General features: G+C 36.3%; 2 protein-coding genes across 3 annotated transcripts in view; one reads left to right on the top strand and one right to left on the bottom strand.

Moving 5' to 3' along the window:
• LOC144973247 (Golgi apparatus membrane protein TVP23 homolog B-like) overlaps window positions 1-17,206 on the bottom strand; it is a 29,047-nt gene extending 11,841 nt beyond the window's left edge. The window contains exons 1-3 of one of the 2 annotated variants that reach the window (XM_078915465.1): window positions 17,103-17,206; window positions 1,663-1,742; window positions 324-478 (exon numbers count right to left, since the gene is read on the bottom strand). In XM_078915465.1, coding sequence (XP_078771591.1) covers window positions 324-478; window positions 1,663-1,742; window positions 17,103-17,192 — 325 coding nt within the window. In that variant the 5' untranslated portion in view covers window positions 17,193-17,206. Of the gene's footprint in view, window positions 1-323; window positions 479-1,662; window positions 1,743-17,019 lie in introns of both variants that reach the window. The other variant, XM_078915466.1, reaches the window with a different exon arrangement.
• Window positions 17,207-17,810: 604 nt separating this feature from the next.
• LOC144973248 (uncharacterized) lies at window positions 17,811-24,122 on the top strand. Its single transcript, XM_078915467.1, has 2 exons — window positions 17,811-18,340; window positions 23,892-24,122. The coding sequence occupies exons 1-2, from the start codon at window positions 17,896-17,898 to the stop codon at window positions 24,107-24,109; spliced, it is 663 nt and encodes a 220-aa protein (XP_078771593.1). The 5' UTR covers window positions 17,811-17,895; the 3' UTR covers window positions 24,110-24,122.
• The last annotated feature ends 719 nt before the right edge of the window (window positions 24,123-24,841 follow it).

A 24,841-nucleotide genomic window follows, 5' to 3' on the forward strand; every position in this document is an offset into this window, starting at 1 on the left:
ATGATTCCTTGAATTTAGAAGCAGTCAACCATCACTGCCTTCTTCAAAACCAAGGACTACAAATCAGCATGTCATCCTCCTTCACAGTATCAGCTTCATAGACTCCATCTTATAATCAGTCGCCTTGTCTTGTTATTTGACATGTGCTGCTTTTTTTTTTTGTTTGTTCATATTTTGGATGTTCGTGTATATCAATATGATGCTTACATCGGCATTCTCTGAAATTTGTGAACCAACAAAAAAACATCTGCCATTGTAGAATATATCATATGTTTGAAAGAAAAAAAATAATTCAATTTATTCAAATAAAGAAGACCATTTACCTGATATGTTCTTCACAGTCCAAAAGTCCATGCACAGAAGCAATACAATGACAACAAAATTTGTGATGAAGCTAGAGCTGAATATACCACAGAATAAGTAGGCCAATAAAGCTGCTGTTCTAAATACCAGATGGAAAAATACTGCAACAGGGTGTCTATCAAAAAAATAAAAAATAGAAAAAGATTGCTTTGTTTGAATAATAATAATGATAATAATAATAATAATAATAAATATATAATAATAATAATAATAATAATAATAATAATAATAATAATAATAATGATGATGATGATGATGATGATAATAATTGTAATAATAATAATAATAATAATAATAATAATAATAATAATAATAATAAAATAATAATAATAATAATAATAATAATACTAATAATATAATGTGACTTCAAAATAAAGTACACTAAAAGAATATATTTCCGGACATGGAAAAATTCGGATAAATTCTTAAATAGCTATATGAACATCGTCCCCACTCAAATCTTGAAAAATATTTAAATATCCTATCCGAAAACAAATGGGGTGGCACAATTGACAAAAAATTGCCATCACATAAATGAAATAAATAATTGCAGCACAGTTCTTTGGATTTCTCAGTTAATACTTCTCTACCGGTGAGCCAACTCCAAATATATCAATAAATATTTTATACTCCAAAATCATACATTCTTTGAATCCCTAGTTGGCTTTAGTTGTTTATGTCAGCAGTAATTATTCATCTGATCTCGTTAACTGATTCAATAAATGTCTTAAGTAGGCTCAATACTCATTTTCTAAAAGCTTGTCGACAAATTGTCATCATATTATGAACCATGGTCACTAAATCATAATGCTCAAGCACTATACATTATCTACATGATGCACATCTATATGCAAAATATAGACATTATGACAGGCTCAACTGTAAATATCATTTGTCTCTAACATGTCTTGTACTTTGGTCTACGGTCACATAAATAAATAAATATAAATTGAAATTATGCACTGCATAATATCAATAGTAACTTTGTCAACAAAGGTATGTGGCATATTCCAACTTTTGATGACGATAAACAAAAATCATTACCAGATACCAATGAAATGTGATTAAGAGTGGGACTACACTTTGTGATATTCATCACTCATCATTTATTGTGCATTTGATTAATATAATCTAAGTCAGGTCGGGTTACTTCTTGGAAATAATAATAAAATAATTCAATCTCTTTCAAGCATAATAAAGTTTGCTATCATTTTAACAAATATTGAAGTATTGTTGAACTTTCATTAATATTCATTAACATGATATGAAATATATGCTACTGAATCAAGCAAAACATACTTTAATCTTGATGTTGATTTATCAAAACCCTCTTCTTCTCCAAAGTTCAAAGTAACATCATCTGTCTCTTTCATCAAGGCCTGATTCACAAAATAGAGAATAAATCATAATCATAATCAATCAAATCAATGTCCATAAAATAAAATACTCAGTAGTGCTGTTTCCTTTATTTATGAAGTAGTTTGCTGTACTAACTCAAATGCACACACAAAATGAGACAGCTAGGTCTCATTGCTTTGTTTTAAGTCACAAACCAAAGTGAACAGCTCGGTAATCAAAACAGATTCCCAAAAAAATAACCGCTGCTCGCAAGACCCACTTGCCACCACAGCTCTAGTGAATAGTTCAACTCTCGATGTATTTAGTTATAACAATCTAATAGGAACTATATTTTTTTAAGGCTGATATGAATAAAAACATGATTATCTTATGAAACCCAAATGCACTGGCTAAAATTTATCTAGACAATCAGTTCCAACTGTAGTTATTTTGTTAATGTCTCACTTCACATGTAACGTCTCTCCATCTCAACCAAATATGTGATATCAACCTTTTCAAATTAAACAATTTGTAAATAATTACAGAACCAGGAGTTTGAGTTTCTAGTCTATAATGGACAACTGAATAGATGTAAATTCTTCTTCCTGAGAGGATGGTAATAAAAACTTAAAAGAAGCAGTAAAATTATTGAAATACGTCATTTGACGTCATCAAAGCCAGTTAAGAATGTCAAAATAGCTTAATTTCAGAACTGAACTTGTAACACGCCAACATGAAATGGCTGATGAGAGATGAATCAATGAGCTAAAGAGGCCACAACTTTTTAATGTGATGAGTACAAAAGTTGCAAAGAAAATTGAAACTTGTAAGCTTTTAAAATGTTGGTTTTTGAAAAGATATTTTTCTTTGAAACTATATAGTGCGATTTCAGCCTAGATAGGTGCCGAGTAGCCAGTGCAAAAGTGAAATGCTAGTTTGGGTTAAAATTTGAATAACACAATTTCACATAATCACTGTTGCATTATTTTTCACAGTAGCTGAACGGTTCTGGTATCACGTTAAACAGCAGAGATGAAGCTTTCATTTCCTATGATTGAAATCAATGTAGGCACATAATGTCAAAAATTATAATTTGATAAAAAATTATGTCAATTAAAACTTATGTAATTATTTTTAAAAATGAGAGAACAAAATTTTTAAAAAGTATATATACGGATGTAAATGAAATGTGGAGCCATTTTCACTCCTGCCTACTCAGTGCAATCAAGGAGTCAATTCCCAAAAAAGTACATAAAAATACAAGAACGCCACCGTGGATGAACAGGAAAATACGAGCACTACTAAGACACAAAGAAAAAGCATTCAAGCGGGCTAAACTGAGCGGAACCTGGGACACATACAAATCGTTGCAGCGTCAAAGCAGGCGTGAAATAAGGCAAGCAGAATGGACGCACATTAACAATGTTATAGAATAAGGACTTGAAACAAACAGTACAAAGCCATTTTGGAACTACATAAAAAGCAAGAAAAACGAGTCCATTGGTGTAGCCCCATTGAAAGAAAATGATACCTTGAGGGGAAGGATAAAGCAACGATCCTCCTGGATCAATTTAAGTCTTTACCCCCCATGATCCACACGATACAACCACCCCACCGACATCACAAAGGTGTGACCAATCGCTTACTAATATCAACATAAACATCTCAGGAGTTGAAAAGTTGCTGAAAAACGTTGACCCATCTAAGGCGTCAGGTCCAGATAACATCCCCAACACAGTACTAAAGGAGTGTGCTGAGAGTTTGGCCCCCTCATTATGCATAATTTTCAAAAAATCGGTCGACACAGGGATGCTCCCTAATGACTGGCTGAAGGCAAACATCGCACCTGTATTAAAAAAGGCAACAAAAATAAAGCAGAGAACTACCGTCCAATCTCACTGATGTCTGTAATATCCATACTATTAGAGCATATAATCTGTAAGAACATGATGAACCATTTGAGAACAATGACATCCTAACTGATCTGAACCACGGGTTTCGCAAAGGATACTCATGTGAAAGCCAACTCCTAATAACTGTAAACGACCTGTTGAGACTCCAGAATGCCAACACTCAGGCAGACATCGGCATCCTCGACTTTTCCAAAGCATTTGATACTGTGCCCCACCAAAAACTCCTGCAGAAACTAGAAAATTACTGAATTCGTGGCTCTCTAGACACATGGCTTTGTAATTTCCTCACAAAACGTACCATGAAAGTAGTCCTAGACAGCATGTCATTGGATGAATGTCCAGTCATATCAGGTGTGCCACAGGGAACGGGGCTAGGACCCATACTATTTCATCAATGACCTATGAGTAAAATCTCAGATTAAGCTATTCGCCGATGACTGTCTAATATACCGACCAATAAAATCTGCAAACAATCAAAAATTGCGACAAGAGGACTTGAATAGTCTCGAACAGTGGGGAATGAAATTTAACGCAAACAAATGCTACATCCTCAGCACAGCTAAAAAGTACACTGAGACCTACAAGTTAAACAACACCGTCCTGAAACAAGTCGACGATAACCCATACCTTGGCATCACCTTCTCAAAGGATTTGAAATGGGGGAAACATATTAACAAAATAACCCAAAAGGCAAGCTCCACCCTCGCCTTTCTCCGCTGAAATCTTAGCCACGCCCCAATGTCGTGCAAACAAAACGCCTACCTCGCACTTGTGAGATCACAATTGGAATACGGAGCAGTTGCTTGGGACCCCTACCTGAAAGAGGATATTCAAAAACTTGAGAGAGTCCAGAGACAGGTGCCCGGTTCATAACTGGGAACTATAAGAGCAGAACCCCAGGATGCATGACAAAAATGTTAGAAGAAAGAAACCTCATCAGCTTCCAACAAAGAAGAAAAGAAACCCATCTGTCATTCATGTTCAAGATTATAACAGATCAAATAGCATCAATAAAGGCAGACTCCTTTTTCACACCACGACCAAACAAAAGAAAAATCCGAGCACTCACTTTTTCCAACCACATAACCGAAAACCCCATTGAGAAACACGCCAAAAACAATTCGAACTGCTTCAAAATCCCACAGACAAGAACACAAAACTACAGAAATTCTTTCTTCATTAGAACTATCTCAGAAGGGAATGGGCTGGATGAACTGGTCATCATGGCACCACACCTAAACGATTCCAAGGCCCGACTGACATGGGCCCGCGCCCAATGAGGACGCAACTGAAATACAACCAGACCATTGGTTTCTTCAGCGCCAACCATACAGAAATAAAGAAAAGAAAAAAGGCAACAAGATAATTAATTTAACTATGCCTATGCCAAATTGCAGTATGTTTAATTTTGGCTGCCAGTGACCAACCCTCTTTTCCCCATGCTAAAGTCCCGTTTCAATCAGTAGTTAGTTTATCGAGAGGCTGTCTGGGTGTTCCCAGTCACAGATTTTGAACTTTTTAAAATCGAAGTGACTAGATATCGCTCTAATAGAGTTGCACTTAACGCAACACTAGCTATCGCTCTGATAGCGCAACACCTAATATAACACTAAATATCACTCCAGCATTTTGTTAATTGCAAAAATAGAGTCACCAAAATCATAAAAAGGAGAACATCTTTACACCTTGTTTTTTTCTGCTAATATGCAAATAACATTTTAAAAATAACAATCAGAAGTGGCATAATTCATATTTTTTTTTAATTTCTTCCAAATAGACGTGATAAATATCTCCACAAGTTGGGTGGATCTGTATAATAGTGGTTAAACTGTTTCACTTTTGATTGGAAGGTCCTGGATTCAAATCCCAACGGGAACAACTCGTTTTTTTTCAATATTAATTCCTTTCTTTTAATTCCATTTATCTGTTTCCTTGCAGGTATTATTTAGTAAATTTCCTTTATTTTTTTTAAGCTTTTTTTTATTGCTGTGTTTATTTATCATTGTTCTTCTTCTTACTGACTTACTGTTTTTCTTTGATTTTCTTCATTTTTCCTTTCCTTTATTTGTCATCAGTACACTTTTATCATGTTTTATCAGTATTATGTCACAACAGTAAGCAAAGTAATTGCAATCAGTGCGAAATTTTCTGAGCGATACCTAGGAGGTAACACTAGATATCGCTCTATCTCTAACAATTAACAGAGCGACACCTAAATGAAAATGCCAGTCAAAAAGTAAATCTTGATAGTAAAATCATCATAGCTTTGAAATAGTTTATTCTATTTAATTGATTGAATTAATGTAGATGGTTCAGGCAAAGTATTCAGTTTGCCAATTCATCGTTTAAGGGTTTAGTCTGTGTGGTAGCACTGTGGATAATAGATTGTTGGCAAATCTTTCCTGAATCTGTCCAACTCAGCTTTGAAGGCGTTTACACTTTCAGCATTCACAACTCTCTCTGGCAAGTTATTCCAAGTATTAATTGTTCTAACAGAAAAGTAATTGCTTCTTGTCCTAAGTCTGCTGTGTTCTTTTTAAAATTTCATTGAGTGTCCCCTGGTAGGGCCTTGATTGTTGATCTGAAAATTTGGTCTTTTGCAGGTATACATTCCATGCATAAACTTAAATAATTCGATTGTGCCACCTCTTTTTCTCCTATGTTCAAGGCTTGGGAGTTTGAGTTTCTTCAGACGATCTGTGTATGGCAGGTCCTTAAGTGAAGACAATAATTTTGTGGCTCGTCTTTGGACATCTTCAACTTCTTGGCATAAAGTTTTATCACAAGGTTGCCAAACTGAGTTTCCATACTCTAGGATTGGCTGGACAAGTGCTTTGAATAGGAGGACAAATATTTCCTTGGTTAAAAAGTCAAATGTTCTTGTTACTAAACCAACTATTCTATCAGTGATCCTTTGAACATGTTCTTTGAACGACAATTTGTCATCTATTAAAATGCCAAGGTCTCTCTCACAGTCATTCACAGAAAGAGTAAGGCGGTTACTATTGAGATCTCCTTCTTTCATGGTATATGTGGCATTTGGTATATGTGTATATGTGGCATTTGATTTTTTACTCCCAAATTTTATAACACTGCATTTTTGTGGGTGAAATTTCAGTAGCCATTTGTCAGACCAGGTCTGAAGTTCATTTAAGTCACTTTGTGATGTTTGGGCTCCATTTGGATTATCACTTCTACAGAAAAGTTTCGTATCCAGGCCTGTAAATGGTTGGTGAAAAAATTGTCTGAACTTTTTGAACACGCGAAAATAGACACAACAGGACAAAAATATGGACACAACACACAGCCGTTTAAATAGGGCCCAAACTTTCATTTTAGTTACTTCTTCCCTCACTGGCTACCGTCGAGTAATGTAAACATCCACCGTCAACCACAGTGATAACACCTGTCAAGACGGGGTGCACTGGCAATAAATTATGTCCGCAGGTAAATCTCATCGCTTTGAATTTCTCTCAGGCAGAGAGTAGTAGAAATTTCATCAAAATACTCAATTTTCTCAGCCTATTGTGGACGCAGTATCTTTTTCATAATTTTCAAACATATATGGATACAAAGATCAGCTTTTCCTCTACAAGACGCAATTATTTTTGTTTACATCATTAAATGATAAGTTTGTGTTTTGCTCTTTTGAATAATCAGAGTTTTTTATGAAATAAATATTAAAATTATAAGTTTAAGAAATATTTAAAAATTCAAAATATAAAACCAACACTTTTTACCATCAAGGGTGAGGGATCAGAGAAAAGTAGATAAAATTATCTTTCATATGATATATACTTTATTATGTAGATTCAGGGATTTAAGAATAGAGAGTGTGGAAAGGAATCTCAATAATTATTTTTGTTACCAACAAAGAGGAGAATATTTCATGATATTTTTGAAACCCAATAATAAAACTAGATAGTGATGATAAGAGACATTTATTTAATTTGATTTCATTGAATTTAAGCGGAAATTTTAGATATTTCTTAAATTTACTTATTTAAGTTCTGTTCGGGTCGTGGAGAGACACACTGAAGACGGTCATCACACCAGTACAAATGAAATATTTCGAATTTGTTGTGAAAGAGTACAGAGCCGTGCTGAGAGGATTAAAAGACTCTAGACGTTATCAACAATTGACTATAAATATAAATGAGAAATTCTGACATATTTAAATATTTCAATTTGCGAGAAATGTATCTCACTGGTAGATACATAATTTAAAGAAATGCGATGCAGGTATTGATACCTTTGGTTCAATGAGAAAACTCTGAACAAGGAAAAAATACTTAATGAGGTGAATATGATCCTAATCTTTCACCAGTGATGTGCTATATGCAGTCTATATGGCACACAAATTAAAAGAGGTGCAAGTCAAGTACATAAAAAAAGTAATGGGCATGGATATCTCAAAAATAAGGTTATGAAAATTATAAGAACTCTTTAAGATTTTCTTAGTGGTTTTGATTGTCTTTAAATGAGTGTCCTTATTTAACATTTTTAATGGAATTCTTATAATTCGTTGATTCTGGGATAAATATAAATGAATCACATTTGACTATGTTTCTGGTTTATTAAAAAATGTCTATTAAGACAATGCTGTGACTGGATTTCAGTTTTACCTTACTCAAAATCCTTACTTTTACGTACAGGTGAATTAATATCTCAAAAACGCCTCAATCTACTGGTATAAAATTTATATGTCTACATTATACAGATATTCAACATCATTTCCATTACTTTTGTTTAAAAATCTTAAGTGTTGAACATGTTAAAATGTTCTCTTAAAAATTTCAATTCACTTAAATTTATGTATCAATTTCATGGGTTATCCCTCTTGATTTTTAACAACATCATAATAATCATTAAATAATCAATGAAAACTCTGTTAATAAACTGTTTGGTAGTATAATTTTTTTTTTTTGCTAGACTTAATAACGGCAATACTACATTAGTTTGAAATTCAGAAAAAAATGGATCAAAACGGCGAAAAAATTGTCTCCCTCTCTCAGTGTAAAGCTATGACTCATCATCACTAGACTGTCTAGATTTACCTGGCGAACTAAACTGAAAGCAATAAACGCCTGTGAACACAGATATGACACGCCAATTGACTAGTCAAATCATGTCACTTTCCCCTACTTATTTATAACGAGGTCCTTATTTTATGGTATCAAAAAAAAAAATCCCAATTATTTGAGGTCCCAGGTCTGAGTTAGTTGTAAAATGAAAGGAAGAGAACAATTCCTACCCTTTTGAAGGATGTGCATCTAGACGTCTAGTGCTCGACATGGGAAGCTGCGTATCTTCGCTCCTGTTTGTGTTAAATGTTTACGCTGATTCTTTCGTTTATTTGGATTAATTCTTATAGAAGAAGAAGAAGAAGAAGAAGAAGAAGAAGAAGAAGAAGAAGAAGAAGAAGAAGAAGAAGAAGAAGAAGAAGAAGAAGAAGAAGAAGAAGAAGAAGAAGAAGAAGAAGAAAAAGAAGAAGAGGAGGTGGTGCGGTGGTGTGAGAGCTTTCGAAGAAAAATAATTATTTCGCATTATTTATTTCCGTCTCACATCAGCACAGAACCAAAGAAATATAGAGACTGAGAAATAAGAACTGGAGATATGCATATGTGTCGGTAGCAAAATAGAGAGAAACCTTCCGGTCCGGTTCGACACACTTCTGTGTGTGCGTTATAATATTTACTGACTAGGTGTGTGTGTGTGTGAAGATGACTCACGCGAACGTCGCGACCTCTCTCGCTGGCTGTGGCACAGTAGCCAGGCAGTGAATACATAAACGTCTAGCGGAGCGTGTAGGTGGAATGATAATATTATAGCTAACTGAAAGACAGCATGTTTTGTATTTGATGCGACAAATAAAAAGTTTTTTTGTTGGTGTTTTTAGTCGGCATTTGAAACGGAATAAAATCTAATTTTTTCGAGGAACGAAATAAAAGTCTTTATTTTCTTTTTATTGGTTCTGTTCTTTGGCGTTACAAATTTTATTTTTACTATTATCTTTTTTTTTTTTTTTTTTTTAGCACTTGTAGAGCAAAATCGTACTGTCGGAAATCCGACAATAGACGGAAGATTTACAGGCCTGCGTATCATCAGCAAACAGTCGGATTTCCTTCTGTACCCTGTCTGGCAGGTCATTGATGTAAATTACAAAGAGTATTGGGCCAAGCACACTGCCCTGGGGAATGCAACTTGTTACACATTTCACTGAGGACTCGATTCCATTTATAATGACTCTTTGGGTTCTGTTGCTGAGGAAGACTTTAATCCACCCAAGCACATTTCCACCAATACCCATGGCCTTTACTTTGGTAACAAGTCTCTTGTGAGGAACACTGTCGAAGGCTTTCTGAAAGTCCATATAAATTGCATCATTTTTTCAATACTAGAGAGGTGGGCCTTTGGCCTACCAACCTCCGCTGCACGTCCAACTCGCCTTGAGCATGCATTCACGTAAAATATAAAGATTTTTTTTAAAAACCTACCTCTGTTTCAAAAACTAGCATCTTTCGACTTTCTAAGAAACATTTTGATTTTTCAGAACTTTAGTTCGTTAAAAAATACCGGCCAATCTGACCCGTTGAGTCGAATGAAAACGAAATTTTGTTGTTTATACGGTTCAAAGGAAATGCCGTAAATAAGCTTTCATGGACTTCCTGTGTTGTTTTTACAGTGTCACGTGACCGTTTTGAGAAATTTGTCGTCTGCTACAAATAATTAGACCGGTAGGGGGTAGATATTTTCGTTGGAGCAGAGAAAAAGTGAGTATTATTTTTTGTACTTGTAGAGAGGCCTAGGGTCCACCAGCAGTCAAGTTGATTGAATGAAAGAAAAAAGGCCTTTTTTATCCGCCGCCACCACCACCTTGAAAGAGTGGGGGGGGGGGGGGGGGGGGTGCATGCCGACGAAAGGGAGACGTGTCGCTTGGTGACCTTGATGACCTAGAGCATCTCAAGGATACTGGCAGTTGCAGGTGTTCTTAACCCCTTAACAGCGAAGCTAATTTTTTGCTTTTAGATAATAGTTTGCTTTTATCTTTATTATTGTTAACGGGGAATACAGCGTTTCCACCAAGAGAGCAGTCAGACTATCGCAACTGGGACTTCAATTGTCTATAATAGTTTTGCCGTTACTTGTCTTTTGATGATAGAAGATTTGGTTTTAGGTCAAAGATCGAATTTCGCCGCTGAAAAGGTTGCATTGCTACTGGGTTTGCTCTCCCCCCCCCCCCCCACCTTTTTTTTTTCTTCTTTTTTTTTCACCTTAGTATTGTTGATTGCTGCTATTTCCTTTTTTATGATTAGCAAGTGCCGTAGGAGTCTCACAGGATGCAGGAGTACTGTAATTCACCCTTTGCCAGTGACACTGATTTTTTTGTTTTCAAATAATAGTCTTCATTTATATTATTTTTTAACGCAGAAAAAAAAAAACGTTTCCACCATAAAAGCAGTAAGAATATTGATAAAAAGCGCTTTGAGCACTTTGGGTGGATATTGCCCTATATAAAAGCTCAAGTTTTTAAATTGTAATTTGTTTTTTGTCTTTTGATGAAAACGGTAAGATTTTATTTTTGGTCCAAGTAAGATTGATATTCGCCTTTAAAAGGTTAAGTTGTTTTGTTTTTTCAGGTTTTTTCGTTTTGTTTTTCGAATGCGGATACGCTGCTTCTTCCTTTTTTTTTTCCTCAACTGGCAAGCTATCGCTGTACTTACCCGCATGGCTTGCACACACAAAAGGATACATCTAGGTCACAAAACCTTAAATCCAGGTCACAAAATCAGACAACTAGGCCACACATCAAGACATCTCTGTTTCGTTTGTTCCAAGATAGCAAAACAAACCAGACGTCTTGGAGTTCAAAAGAGATTTCCATAAAATATTTGGTATTTGCAAGACCCCCAGAAACCAATTCCCTATACAGCTCTTGTGCACGGTTACTTATGACCTTGATTTCTTTCGTACCCACCCCCCACTTATTGTGTGTTATAGGCAGAACATAGTAAATAGCTGGACTGCCACATGCGTGACTAAATTGGCCAAAGAGAGAATCTATACTTTGGCATTAGACACCCATTACCTGATGTCTTGGTTTTTAATCCTAGCCTAGTGAGAGAGAGAGAAAACAAAACAATCATACATGTATCTGCAAACAACAGAACGTTTTCATTTTACATTGAGATGGGAAGGGGAAGGGATAACATTATGAAAAGAAAGAGAGAGAGAGGGGAGAGAGAGAGAGAGAGAGAGAGAGAGAGAGAGAGAGAGAGAGAGAGAGAGAGAGAGAGAGAGAGAGAGAGATGGGCGGGGGATGGGGGGATAGTAAGGGGGAATGGGAAAAGATGAAAGAAACAATGGGTTGCCTGATGACGTAGATCAAAGGATTGTTACAGCGGTGTTCACGGAGCGTACTTCGTGAAATTTTAACCTTTTACAGTGACACTGATTTTTTTCTCCAGATTGCTTATGCAGAATAAATCGTTTCCACCAAGAGAGCAGTAGTAAGAGTATATTTCGACTCGGGCTTCAATTAAACTATAAATCGCAAAGCTTGTCTTTGATAACATTAAGACTAAGATCTGGAGTTTGGGGAGTGTAAGATGGAATCTCGCCATTAATGGTTAAAATTGTTTTGATTTTTAAAAGAATAACACACACACACACACACGAGCGCGCGCGGTCACGACAGCGAGGACCATCTATTGCTTGTGTTGCAACGGTAAACCAGTTTACATGTACGTAGATCCTGAGGCTAGATGCCCCGTTACCGTGTACGTAGGCACTCCCAAAAAAAAAAAAGAAAGAGACACACACACACTCTCACACACACACACACACAGAGTCTCGCATCCGCTACGAACTAATTTTGCGCACCAATTTTTACTGCACTAATGCACCAAATTGCATACCTATCTAGGGACACTTTTTTTCCGTATCTTTTTCTCAATTCTCAATAAACTTTTTAAAAAACCTTTGTTTTGCACGGCAGGCACCAACCATTGGACAGACGGAAACCCACACGATTTCGCGAGGAATGAATCATGAAAATATTTAGGATATAATTTCAAGGCACAACTTTTGAAATTCATCAAGGATTGTCTAGTACCGAATGTTTTTTTATAGAAAACAAATGCATCTTCAAATCTAAACTGCTTTTGACGGTTAGCGGTAAGTTTTTTATTTATTTTTCTGTCCAAACAAATGATTTGTCTGGTATAGAAGCTAAGTATTGGTAACACCGGCTCACCTCTCTAGACTAAGATCTAAAAGTTAAAAGTAAGGTATCATATTAAATGGTTTTTAAAGGCCTCTCTGTCTATGTAAAAAAAATATCATTAATTTTAATTTTGGTAAATTTTGGACACACAGTGGTTTCATACTTTGTGTGAAAAGATAGATGATGACACCTATCAACTGTTGAAGAAAGACTCAGAAAAAGAATGTCCGCTGCTGCATTACTACTGCTCTAAGTCCTGCAACAAAGTGGCCTCAAAGTTCTTGGGCAATTTCATGCAGCTTGAAAAGGAAGTAGATAAACTCAGGAAAAAAGTAGAAGACGTAGATAAAAGTGTGAATATCATTCAAAAAGGTGAATTCACAGAGGAGATGATAGAAATAGTGAAATCAACAGCAAAGGATGAGATAGAGGCCTACCCTATGTCTGAGGCGAGTGAGATTAAGGAGAGACTCAAGAGAAGTACAGAAGAAAAGTCAGATAGAGTAAGACAAGATATAAATGAAATGAGGAAAATCAATGAAACTGAGGAGAAGAAGCAGGCAATGGTGAAAAAGAACCTGGAACTAGAAGAGGAGAGAAATGAAAGGGCTAAGAGGGTGAAAAATGTAATTATGTATGGCATACCAGAAGCTAAAGATGGCGACAACAAGGAAGATATAAGAAAAGCCCAAATGGTACTCAAAGAGTTGCAGGTTCATGGAAACAAAGACAGCCTCAACCCTATAGAGCAAGTGATCAGATTGGGCAGAAGAGAAGATAGACCAAGACCCATGAAAATAAGTCTGATGTCAACGGATCAGCGTAACACTGCTCTTAGGAACAGCAAACAGTTGAAAGACCATAAACGGGAATGCTTACAAAAGGTGTATATTGGAGCAGACCAAACAATTATGCAAAGAGAGCAGGCCAAGGAGTTAAGAGAGGAGCTGAAGAGAAGACGAGAAGCAGGGGAAGATGTAGTCATATATAAGAAAAGGGTCATTTTCAGGGAGAAGTTTAGTGAACAAATAAGAAAGAGAGACAGCGATGTTGGAGGAAATGACTGGGATTGGGATGAGGAATGACTATATTGGAAACGTGTCAGTCCAATTGTCCAAAATGTTTCTGAGCAAGGACTCGAAGACAACAAGAAAATTCAAAAAAGAGAAGTACCAGTAAATGATAAGGAGGGGCAGCACGTGAATATGAAAAATACCCTGAAGTTCATGTACACGAACGCAGACAGTGTGATGAATAAGAGAGAGGAGCTAAAGGCTATGGCAGAAGAAGAAGATCCAGATGTAATAGCAATAACAGAAGCTAAGCCAAAGAATGCAACAACACACCCAACCATAGCAGAGTTAGGTATTGAGGGATACACTATAATAGCTAGCAGAGATTTTGAAACTTCCGGCAGAGGAGTATACTTATTGGTGAGAGAGAACCTCAAGGTTAACCCCATAGAGGAACTCACAGATCACGACTTTAGGGAGAGCGCTTGGTGCTCGATTGGAGTAACTGGACAAAGTCAGATACTAGTAGGAGTGATTTATCGGAGCCCAAATAGCACAGGAGAAAATAATGAGAGAATGTTGGAGATGATAAGGAGAGCATCACAAAAAAAGCATTCAGAGATAATTATTATGGGAGACTTCAACATGCCGGAACTGGAGTGGAAAGGGATGGACGAACCAAAAGAGGGAAGCCTGGAGGAAAGTTTCATAGAAACCATTGAAGATTGCTACCTACAACAGATAATAAAAGAACCCACGAGACAGAGAAAAAACCAAAAGCCCAACGTATTGGACTTGATATTGATGGAGGAAGAAAATGACATAATCGACTTAAGACTGAGCCACCCACTGGGAAAAAGCGACCATGCGACCATATTCCTAAAACTGAGGGCGACATCAGAGACTGTAGATGAAAAACTGACACTCAGATATAGGAAGGCTGATCTAGAGAGTATGAAAGAGGAACTGGGGCATATAAAATGGGAGGAAATACTAATCGAGGACACCGTAGGAAACAACTGGAGTAGATTTACCAGAGTACTTAACCAATGCTTCGAGAAAAACATCCCGAAAAGCAGAGGGAACCGGGTTGGGAGAAGAAATCAACCTTGGATGACGCAGGAAGTGAGAGGGGCATTACGGAAGAAGAAGGCAGTAAATAGAAGATACTCTAGAAGCAAAAAGGAAGAGGATTGGGACAAATACAAAAGAGTGAGAAACGCAACTACTAAAATAGTCCAACAAGCGCATCAAAAGTATGAGAACAAGATAGCAGAGGAAACGAAAGAAAATCCTAAAGTATTCTGGAGTTATGTAAACAGTAAAATGAAGACAAGACAGGGAACCTGTGACATAAAAAAAGAAGATGGCACTTGGGCATCTGAAGATGAAGACAAGGCAGAGGTGCTAAATCTCTTCTTTGCAAGTGTCTTTACAGTGGAGAACCAGAAAAACTTGCCAGATATTGCTAAAACAAGTAATATAGATACTACACAATGGCCGATTACTGAAGAGAGAGTAATGAAGAGACTACAAAACCTAAAGGAGAGTAAATCACCTGGACCTGACAAACTTCATCCTTACATCCTAAAAAACTTAGCAGAGCAGCTAGTAGAACCCCTAACCAAGATATTTAACCAGTCGATGAAAGAAGGAAGACTACCAAGGGAATGGAAAGAAGCTAACATCACAGCCATATTCAAGAAGGGAGACAGAAAAAATCCAGAAAACTACAGACCAGTGAGCCTGACATCTGTCGTCTGCAAGCTCATGGAACAGCTGATTAGAGAAGAAATGGTTGATCATATGACCAAGAACAAACTATTCAGCAAAGATCAACATGGTTTCATGGCGGGAAGGTCTACAGTAACAAACCTACTTGAAACAATGGATGACTGGACGAGAGACCTGGAATTAGGCAACAATTTAGATGTCATATACCTCGACTTCAGAAAGGCATTTGACAAAGTTCCACACTGGCGCCTAATCAGGAAATTGGAACAGTATCAAATTAATGATCAGACAGTCAAATGGGTCCGAGATTTCCTCAAAGATAGAAGACAAAAAGTGATAGTGAATGGAACAGCATCAACAGAGAGACTGGTAACAAGTGGAGTTCCACAAGGAAGTGTACTGGGACCAGTTCTCTTCCTGATTTATATCAATGACTTGCCAGACAATCTATCATCTAAATGTAAAATCTTTGCCGATGATACTAAGCTCTATGGAGTAGCTAATACAGAAGAAGAAAGAAACACCTTACAACAAGATTTGAAAAAGCTTGAAGAATGGTCCGAAATATGGCAGATGGAGTTCAATGTAGATAAATGTGCAGTTCTTCACCTAGGAAAAAACAACAGAGAAGCAAACTATATAATGAAAGAAAAACCCCTGCAGAAATCCAATGGGGAAAAAGACCTAGGAGTATTTATTGATAGGAAGCTAAACTTCAAGAAGCAAATTAAAGATGTTCAATCTAAGGCTAGTAAAACACTCGGAATAGTGAAAAGAAATTTCAAGAATCTGAAAACAAAACACATGACTACCATCTACAAGACTATGGTTAGATCAAAGCTGGAATATGCTAACTGCATATGGTATCCGAAGTTTGAGGGAGACAAAGACTGTTTGGAAAGAGTGCAAAGGAGAGCAACAAAACTTATCACACACCTGAAAGACAAAACATACTGTGAGAGATTGAAAGAATTAAATCTCCCGACCTTAGATTACAGGAGAAGAAGGGGAGATATGATCCAAACATATAAAATAGTAAAGGGAATAGACAGGGTAGAGGCAGGATTCCTTAAACCAAACAAGAACATTCAGACACGAGGAAACAGCAAGAAACTGAAAAAAGAACGTTTTAAAACAAATGAAAGAAGGAACTTTTTTTCATCTAGAATTGTAAATAACTGGAATAAACTACAAGAAACCACAGTATCAGCAAAAAATTTGAATAAATTCAAAGCAGAGTTGGAGATAAGCAACACCCTAGGAAACAAGTTCAATTATAAAAATTGGTCCAATCATTAATAGATGAGGAGGAGCGAAGGAGACTACACCAAGTCTAAAAGCTCTATACAGAGGTATCCAGGTATCCAGGTAAAATATCGAACACCATGCCATAAACAAGAACTATTGACATTGATTTGAATTTAAAACTCACACTATTCATCGACATCTTGAAACTAAACCGTTGTGGGAACTTGCAAAGATTATATACTTTGTAAACGGGACTCTTCGAAAAACCTTTGTTTTGTCTGTGAGTTGTAGATGATGTATAGATTTTTTTTTCAAAGAATATTTTGACCACAGCAGACAGCTTGACTTGTCAAACATAAACGTCAACAACGTCAAACCGGAAGCAACGATGAAAGTATGACAGTCATGACAGTTTTAGATGTTTTACGCACTAGACGGTAAAGTATCGATTTCCAGTGTCGTAGGTTTTGTTTTAGAACACTTATTCCACCCTCCTACCATTCATTAAATGAACTGACAAATAGTTGGAATGTTTTAAAAGATATGTCTAAAGAGTTCTGTCACATCATAACACCATGTCAAATGTGATGTAAAATGTGACTTTAACATTATGCTCTGGTCAGTTTTAGGAGTCGAGTTGGACAATATCGACCAATTAAACGTCCTCGTGTGGATAAAAAGTATGTTGAGTATAAAAAGATTATGCAAACATGAAATCTGCAGCCGTGGCATAAAAGTATTTTTATATGACAGTATTGAAACTTATCATTGAAATTACACTTTTGAAGTGATCTCACAGTGTAAGTAGATTTAAGGCAGTCAAATATTATTTTCGGTATACATATGATATTATATATCATATTATTATTATATAATGAATGAAAATATCAAAATGTATGGATTCTCTTCAGTTATCAACATTCCTTCCAAGAACTGAATCGGAAATTCCACCTACTTCTCCTTTCGTTTTTTCAACTTGTTTGACCTGAGCTGATCCGATGGAGATATAGGGTTGCTGTCAGAGGAGTGTACAACTTGTATAAGCAAGCCTATACTTATAATGCATCCATACATAGTTGGATCACTTTATACTATTGCATTCATCGTGTCATCTGAGATTATTTATCAATTTGTCTTCAAGAGAAATAAACGTACCAATTCATCCCGTTCCGGAATGAAAAATGACGATCGTCTGAGTTCAACATCATTGAAAGTTTTGTTCTTCCCTGATAAAGAAGTTGCATGCAGAGATTACTTCATCTCTGAGGATAGCTGTTTTAGAGACAAATGTAATTTCTCTCACAGCAGTACCTCTCTCAGTACATTGTACAAATACTTAATGACTTGTGTGAAATCGCTAGATGTATGTGTATATGTTTTCACATGTAAAGATCTGGCTGACATCCTGTCAACACTTTATAAAAGAGGAGTGAAAGTTAGAATTATAACAGACTCTGGGCAGCTTCAAAGTGCAGGTTCACAGATATGGAGATTAGTAAAAGAAGGTAATCAAATCAGATTTTATGTTTATATTCGATCTATGTTCACACTGTCACTGACCTAAAATGTTCAGGGTCACAGATTGAGATTGATGATTGCGAAAATAATGTATGCATAATAGTATAGTATAATAGAGAGTGTCCAGCGAATTAGGCTTTCAGTGCCTTTGCTGATCTAGGGTATGGGTGATTCTTTGCAGTTATCTCAGTTTGATGGGGGGGGGGGGGGGGGGGGGGGGGCTCAACTAAGCTGAAACTGAATCTGTAGTTTAGCCAGCCGTCAAATTGCATCTTGAGGGCGTTTAGGTCTGGAGCTTCCGCAACTGAGATTGATAATGCACTCTGGATGAGTTAATGCCACTTGAGTTGATCTTTTCCCACCAACTTCCTATATAAAAGTAATCCAAGTGTCAATGTTATTATCACCCACACTCACCATAAAATTTCAAAGAATATATATTTATCACTGGATAAAAAAGTTATACTTAGCTTTTCTCATTGGATAAGGATACTTGCTGAACTTGGTTTGATGTAGTGATTTCAAATATGACTTCGGTCAGATTTTTATTTTTATTTTTTGTATGTATGTGATTTATTTACTTTTCAGTTTCTCATATATCGGGGGGGGGGGGGGGGGGGGGGGGGGGGTTCTGTTCTATTTTAAATTATCATTATAATATTTCTGAAAAAATTGTTTCCTCCTTTGCCTATTTGTTTGAAACAGCCTATGTAATCCAACCAGGTATTTCTGAGTTCTCACTCTCACACCTATACAGTCCAATACATGTCTGTGGTCACCTCTCTATTTCTGAGACGACTGCTGCTGCTGATGATGATTAACCCAACTGCTGTCACAGACACACACACAGATAGAGAGAGAGAGAGGGGAGGGGGGGGGGGGGGGGGGCTGGGTTTCACCGTATTGATGAAATAATGTAATGTTCTTGTATCTCGTCTAGTACTAGTACCGTACTGTTCAAGAATGACTAACCCCCCTCTCGTACCTATGTCCCAGTCTCTTAATATCAGGAGGGAGAAGGCATTAGAGAGACCTAATAACGGTATTTAGGCAGACTCCCTTGGGTCTCCCAAATTCCTATCCATGTCCAAAGCCGTTTGTGGAGAGAGCAGTGCAGTTGACTTTAGCGGTGTCAATGATTGGGGATCCATTGTCTTGGCTGGTTTGCTGAAGAAGTACCGCCCACAGCAAAGACATGAGAGTGAAAAGTCAGGATCTATCATGCCGGATCGGGCAAGGCCTGGATTACCAACATATCCGGGTCTTCTATTTCATTAAAAAAAATTGGCCTTTCTTTGCTTATCTTCTCCTTTAGTTAGAGATTATCACTCATTTATAAATGATAGTTATTCCTATAAGGTATTTAAAACATATTGAACGATTTTAGTGGAAATCTAGCTTAGGTCTGGACGATTTGGATTCCAAATATCATCGTTGATTTCATATACTATCGAAATTACATCTGGTCACTTTAAATATCTGCCATCACACCAAAACAAATCAGAACTTACAGAGCACTTCAATTATTACTTCATTAATTAATTGCTACCATTCGATCCAACATGGACATTACAGTCAACACTTCTGAGTATGAAGATAGCATACCACCTATATCATGCTCATTGTCCAATTTATGCCCTGCTTCAATAGAAGAAGTTAGTGAATTAATTAAGAAAGCCCCAAATAAACAGTGCAAACTTGATGTTGTATCAACGTGGCTTTTGAAATAATGTGTAAAGGAAGTCGCACCAGCTATCACTTCGATTGCAAATAGGTCTATTGAGAATGCAGACATTCCAACCTGCTTCGAGGAAAAATTTAGACAGTGATCAATTTAAAAAGTACAGGTCAGTCTCGAACCTTCATTTCATGTCAAAATTAATAGGGAGAGTCATTGCCAAATGTCTCAACAACTACAATATTCTGCTTATTGTTTTTCAATCTGCCTTTAATCAATCACACAACACAGAAACAGCACTTTTGCATGTCCACAATGATATTGTCAACGTACTTGACAAAAACGATAATGCAATTCTACTGCAATTTGGCTGTTCCTCAAGGTTCAGTGCTTGTCCCCTATACTTATATTTTCACAATGCACACAAAGCCCTTAAGCAACATCATCGTGACCTTCTGTCTCAGCCATCATCTCTACTCCCATTTCATCAGAAAACATAGAAGAAACAAAAGAGCGATTCGCAGCATGTCTAGATAACATTAAAGCATGGATAACAAACAACAAGATTATATTGAGGACAAAACTGAGCTGATTGTATTAAAAAAGTCAGGAAAGGATATACTCATTGACCAACTGTCCTTCTTCGAATCTGTTATTAAAAGTTCCAAGGTCGTTTGAAACATTGGTTTCTATTTTGACACTCACCTAGACATGCGCGCACACATAAGAAAGTGCTGTCAGGCGGTTCATAGCGCTCTACTAATGACATGCAGAATACGAAATTTTATTGATGATGAAACATGCAAAAAATTTATCCATGCCCTTGCTACCAGCTGCTTGGATTATTTTAACGGCCTTCCAAAAACTTCGATGAACAGACTACAGTTGATGCCAAACCATATAGTTACAAGGACAAACACCTAAGTCACTACACTGGCTTCCAATAGAGAAAAGAATAATATACAAAATCGCATGTTATGCTAACAGTTACCTTCACCATACATCACCTGAATACCTTGAACTTGAATGTTTTGTGGGGGAATATAAACCAACTCGATCTCTGTGATCCGGCAGTTCTTTGCTAATGGAGAAAAACATCTCAAGAACAATGTTTGCTGAGCATGGTTTTGCATTTTCGGCTCCAATCATATGGAATTCTTTACCACCTAAAACCTAACAATGTGAAAGTTTACCAGTCTTCAAACAGCATTTAAAAACCAATCTTTTTCATTCTGTATTTCGTGATTCTATGTGAACATCGAACAAGATATGTGTGTGACTGTTGTAGTGATTTTGTAGTTGGATTGAATGAACATGTGAGATACCAAAAAAAATACCTATTGTAAAGCACTTCTGAGCCCTATTTGTGGATACTGGCGCTATATCAAATAATAATTATAATAATAATAATAATGAAATCAACGATGAAAAGTAAGCCTGAGTTAGTGTTCGACGACTATGAGAAAAGAACAACAATAAAAATAATGATCATTTTTTGTGTCTCGTTACAGCCAACAGGGGTTTTTTTTTTTCCATATATATATATATATGTATTCATGGTCATAGTTTTGTTCTTCCATTTTTTGTGTCTTGTTGTTATTTTGGATCTTCTTCTTACTCTCGCCATCGTCCTCCTCCTTCTCCTTCTTCATATAAACTTAATGACCCAGAGTATGGTATGGCCACTGTTGGATATCTGAAAAGAAAAAGAGAAAGTAAGACTTTCCTAATGGTCTCTAGTTCAGCATTAATCTTCACTGTATGTCTAATATTTGCCATGCATTTACATTTGGTGTGTGTCATTTTTTACTCATATATCGTGTTGTAGGAAAATATGCCACAAGTTGTTTTTGATTGACACAAAATGATCAAAAAATTTGTGCTGGCGACTAATTGTCATCTGTAAGTGTTAGTGACTCATATTGTGTGTTTAACTATTGCTCTTGTGTGTAAAACCAAAGCTAGAGGTGCCTAAATGAGCCAATAAAATGGAGATAAAAAAATAGTGAGTAGATGTGACTCATATATAAGGGAACAACACAAAACAAACAACGTTTCGGCCCTTGGCCTTCGTCAGGAGACAGTAAAAACAAACACAAATATGTAAATTTACAAAATATCAGATTTTGTCAAATGTGTATCACGAAGGCCAAGGGCCGAAACGTTGTTTGTTTTGTGTTGTTCCCTTATATATGAGTCACATCTACTCACTTTATTTTTTTTTCTCCTCTTGTGTGTACTCTGGAGATGTAATTACAATGGTTGATAGATAACTCGATGTATTAATAGGAACTGAAAAAAGCTACATCCAAATGTCCCAAGGGTAATATCACTACGACTTTTTCCATACTTACCACTCAAGTAAACTCAGCATGTTTCTTATTTTGTGTGTGCAGCAGATATCACCATCGTTTCAATGAAACTTGAAATGAGAAAGACATATATATATATTATATATATATATATATATATATATATATATATATATATATATATATATATATATATATATATATATATTGTCATGGTCTCAAGTGAGTAAAGAGCTACTCGACTATGCATAAAGATATGTAGAATGAGGCCCCAGAATTTACTAGTTACTATAATGAAAGACGATTAACGATTTGTTTAAGATGAAATAAAAAGAAAGATGAAATTTAATTAAAAGAGATAAATAGTGATTGTGGCAGTTACAAATCATCATCTAGTCAGCTGATCCTGCGTAGGACGTTGCTTCCCGAACTTTCTTGCGAAACAGATTACGGTTTTCCGCCAGTCTACTTGCTTGAGTTGCTGTCATTCCCAGCCATTCACATATATCTTGTTCCCAGCTTCTTGTTGGTCTACCTCTTCCTCTCTTGCCGTCAAATAGAAATGTGAATATATTATGTAACTTATGATGATATAATGTCAGGTTCGTAAGGTTACCTTTCCAGGCAGTTGACAGGCGTGGGTTCTATATTCCTCCGATAACGGGCTCAGGCTCGTAAAGTTCCACTTCCAGGCAGTTGGGAAGGGGTTATTCAGGTATTTCTTCAACAGCGGGCTCAGGTTTGATCCTTAAAATGTTTAGGATTACACCGTCAAAGGTAAAAGCTCCGGCATCTTGATGGTGGAGATAAATATCCACAAAGTACCAAAAGATAAAAATCTTCAAATATATATGAGGAATGGAGCGGCTGGCCGTCCGGCATAGATTGTAGAGAGAAGTGATTATAGAATGTTAGACCTATCAGCTTTTATAATAAGTGGCTACGTGACAGAATGTAGAACGAAAAGTATTCACTAATTGGAAATTAATTCGAGGGAAGGCTATAAAAGGAAAGACGATCTAATATTAGAAGGTAAAGTTTATCTAAGCCTACCGAAATATAACTGGAGTGAGATGAATTCAGTTCTTAATAAAATAAAATTTAATTAGATAATTATGAACAACCTTTACTGTGACATATATATATATATATATATATATATATATATATATATATATATATATATATTATAATATATATATATATATATATATATATATATATATATATATATATATATATATATATATATATATATATATACCCAAAAGAATGAATTAATTTGCTCCCTGGCTTTCTGACGCTTTATGTATAACTTGTTACTGGTATAGTATTTCTTGTGTGTGGCATAGATTTTATGGGTTTTAATGTTTCCACGCAGTATTTAAAAAAAAGACTACTTTGCATTGTGATCCCTGTGAACATCTGATAAAAATTAGCATATTAGAGTTTTGGTGTTCATAGTGAAATGAGATAAAATCAACTTTGCTGTGATTCCGCCATATTTTAATGCATTTCTTTTTTGGCCTTGTTTTCCCTCTCATCCAGGTATCCCGGTGAGAGTCAACAAATCATCTTACTTTATGCACCACAAGTATGCTGTAGTGGACAAGAAGATTCTCATAAATGGATCTTTCAACTGGACTCATCAAGCTATCACAGGCAATCATGAGAACCTTCTTATCACTGAGGATGATGCAGTAACATCCCTATTTCTTTCAGAATTTCAGAAACTATGGGAAGAATTTGGCAACATGGCTCAATAAATATTTGATACTCTGTTCTTGTTCACATACATTTTCATTTCCTATAATCAATCTATTGATCATGCAGATCATCAAAACTTTTGAGGAATATTTATTACTCCAGATCTGTTTCATGCATCCACAGCCATCATAATACGGTAAAAAGGTGAAAATGGACAGGCTTTAGATGGAAACAGAACAAGTCTCAGGTGAGATTCCGTACATCACCTGAAAGAAGTGTCCAAATTGCTGAAACCAAGCATCCACATGATGTACATCACATCTCATTAGTAGCAGACTGGGGACCTCCTTTTCAGAAGCCACATGGAGCCCATACCTACGGATGGGACTAAAGTCAGATCATACATGTGGCTCCGATGCAAGACATGTGGACACCTGTTGCACAATGTTAGTCAGCTTCTCAGCCAAGATTTGGAACATCAAGCAATCGTTTACATGCAATGACCAGAACCTTGTCGTAATTTATTTTTTAAAATGAGTTTTTATATAGTGCAATATCCACTTAACATGCTCAAAGTGCTTTACAAGGGGTCCCTGGCCAACAGCAACACTTAACATGTATGATGTGACATTAACGAGAATGGGTGACAGATTACATATTGTATTGTACATAGCAGTTGTCAGATACTTCAATCTGCCTGACTACTGTGATGTAGAGTATATGTGTGTCCTCAGTTTTTGCCATTCGGACATTTCTTTCCTTCTGTGTAAGGAAACGCATCTGATCAAGTC

Source organism: Berghia stephanieae, chromosome 5, assembly GCF_034508935.2.
Source record: "Berghia stephanieae isolate SIO BIC M18660-M18661 chromosome 5, UCSD_Bste_1.3, whole genome shotgun sequence".
In the NCBI taxonomy this organism is placed as follows: domain Eukaryota; kingdom Metazoa; phylum Mollusca; class Gastropoda; order Nudibranchia; family Aeolidiidae; genus Berghia; species Berghia stephanieae.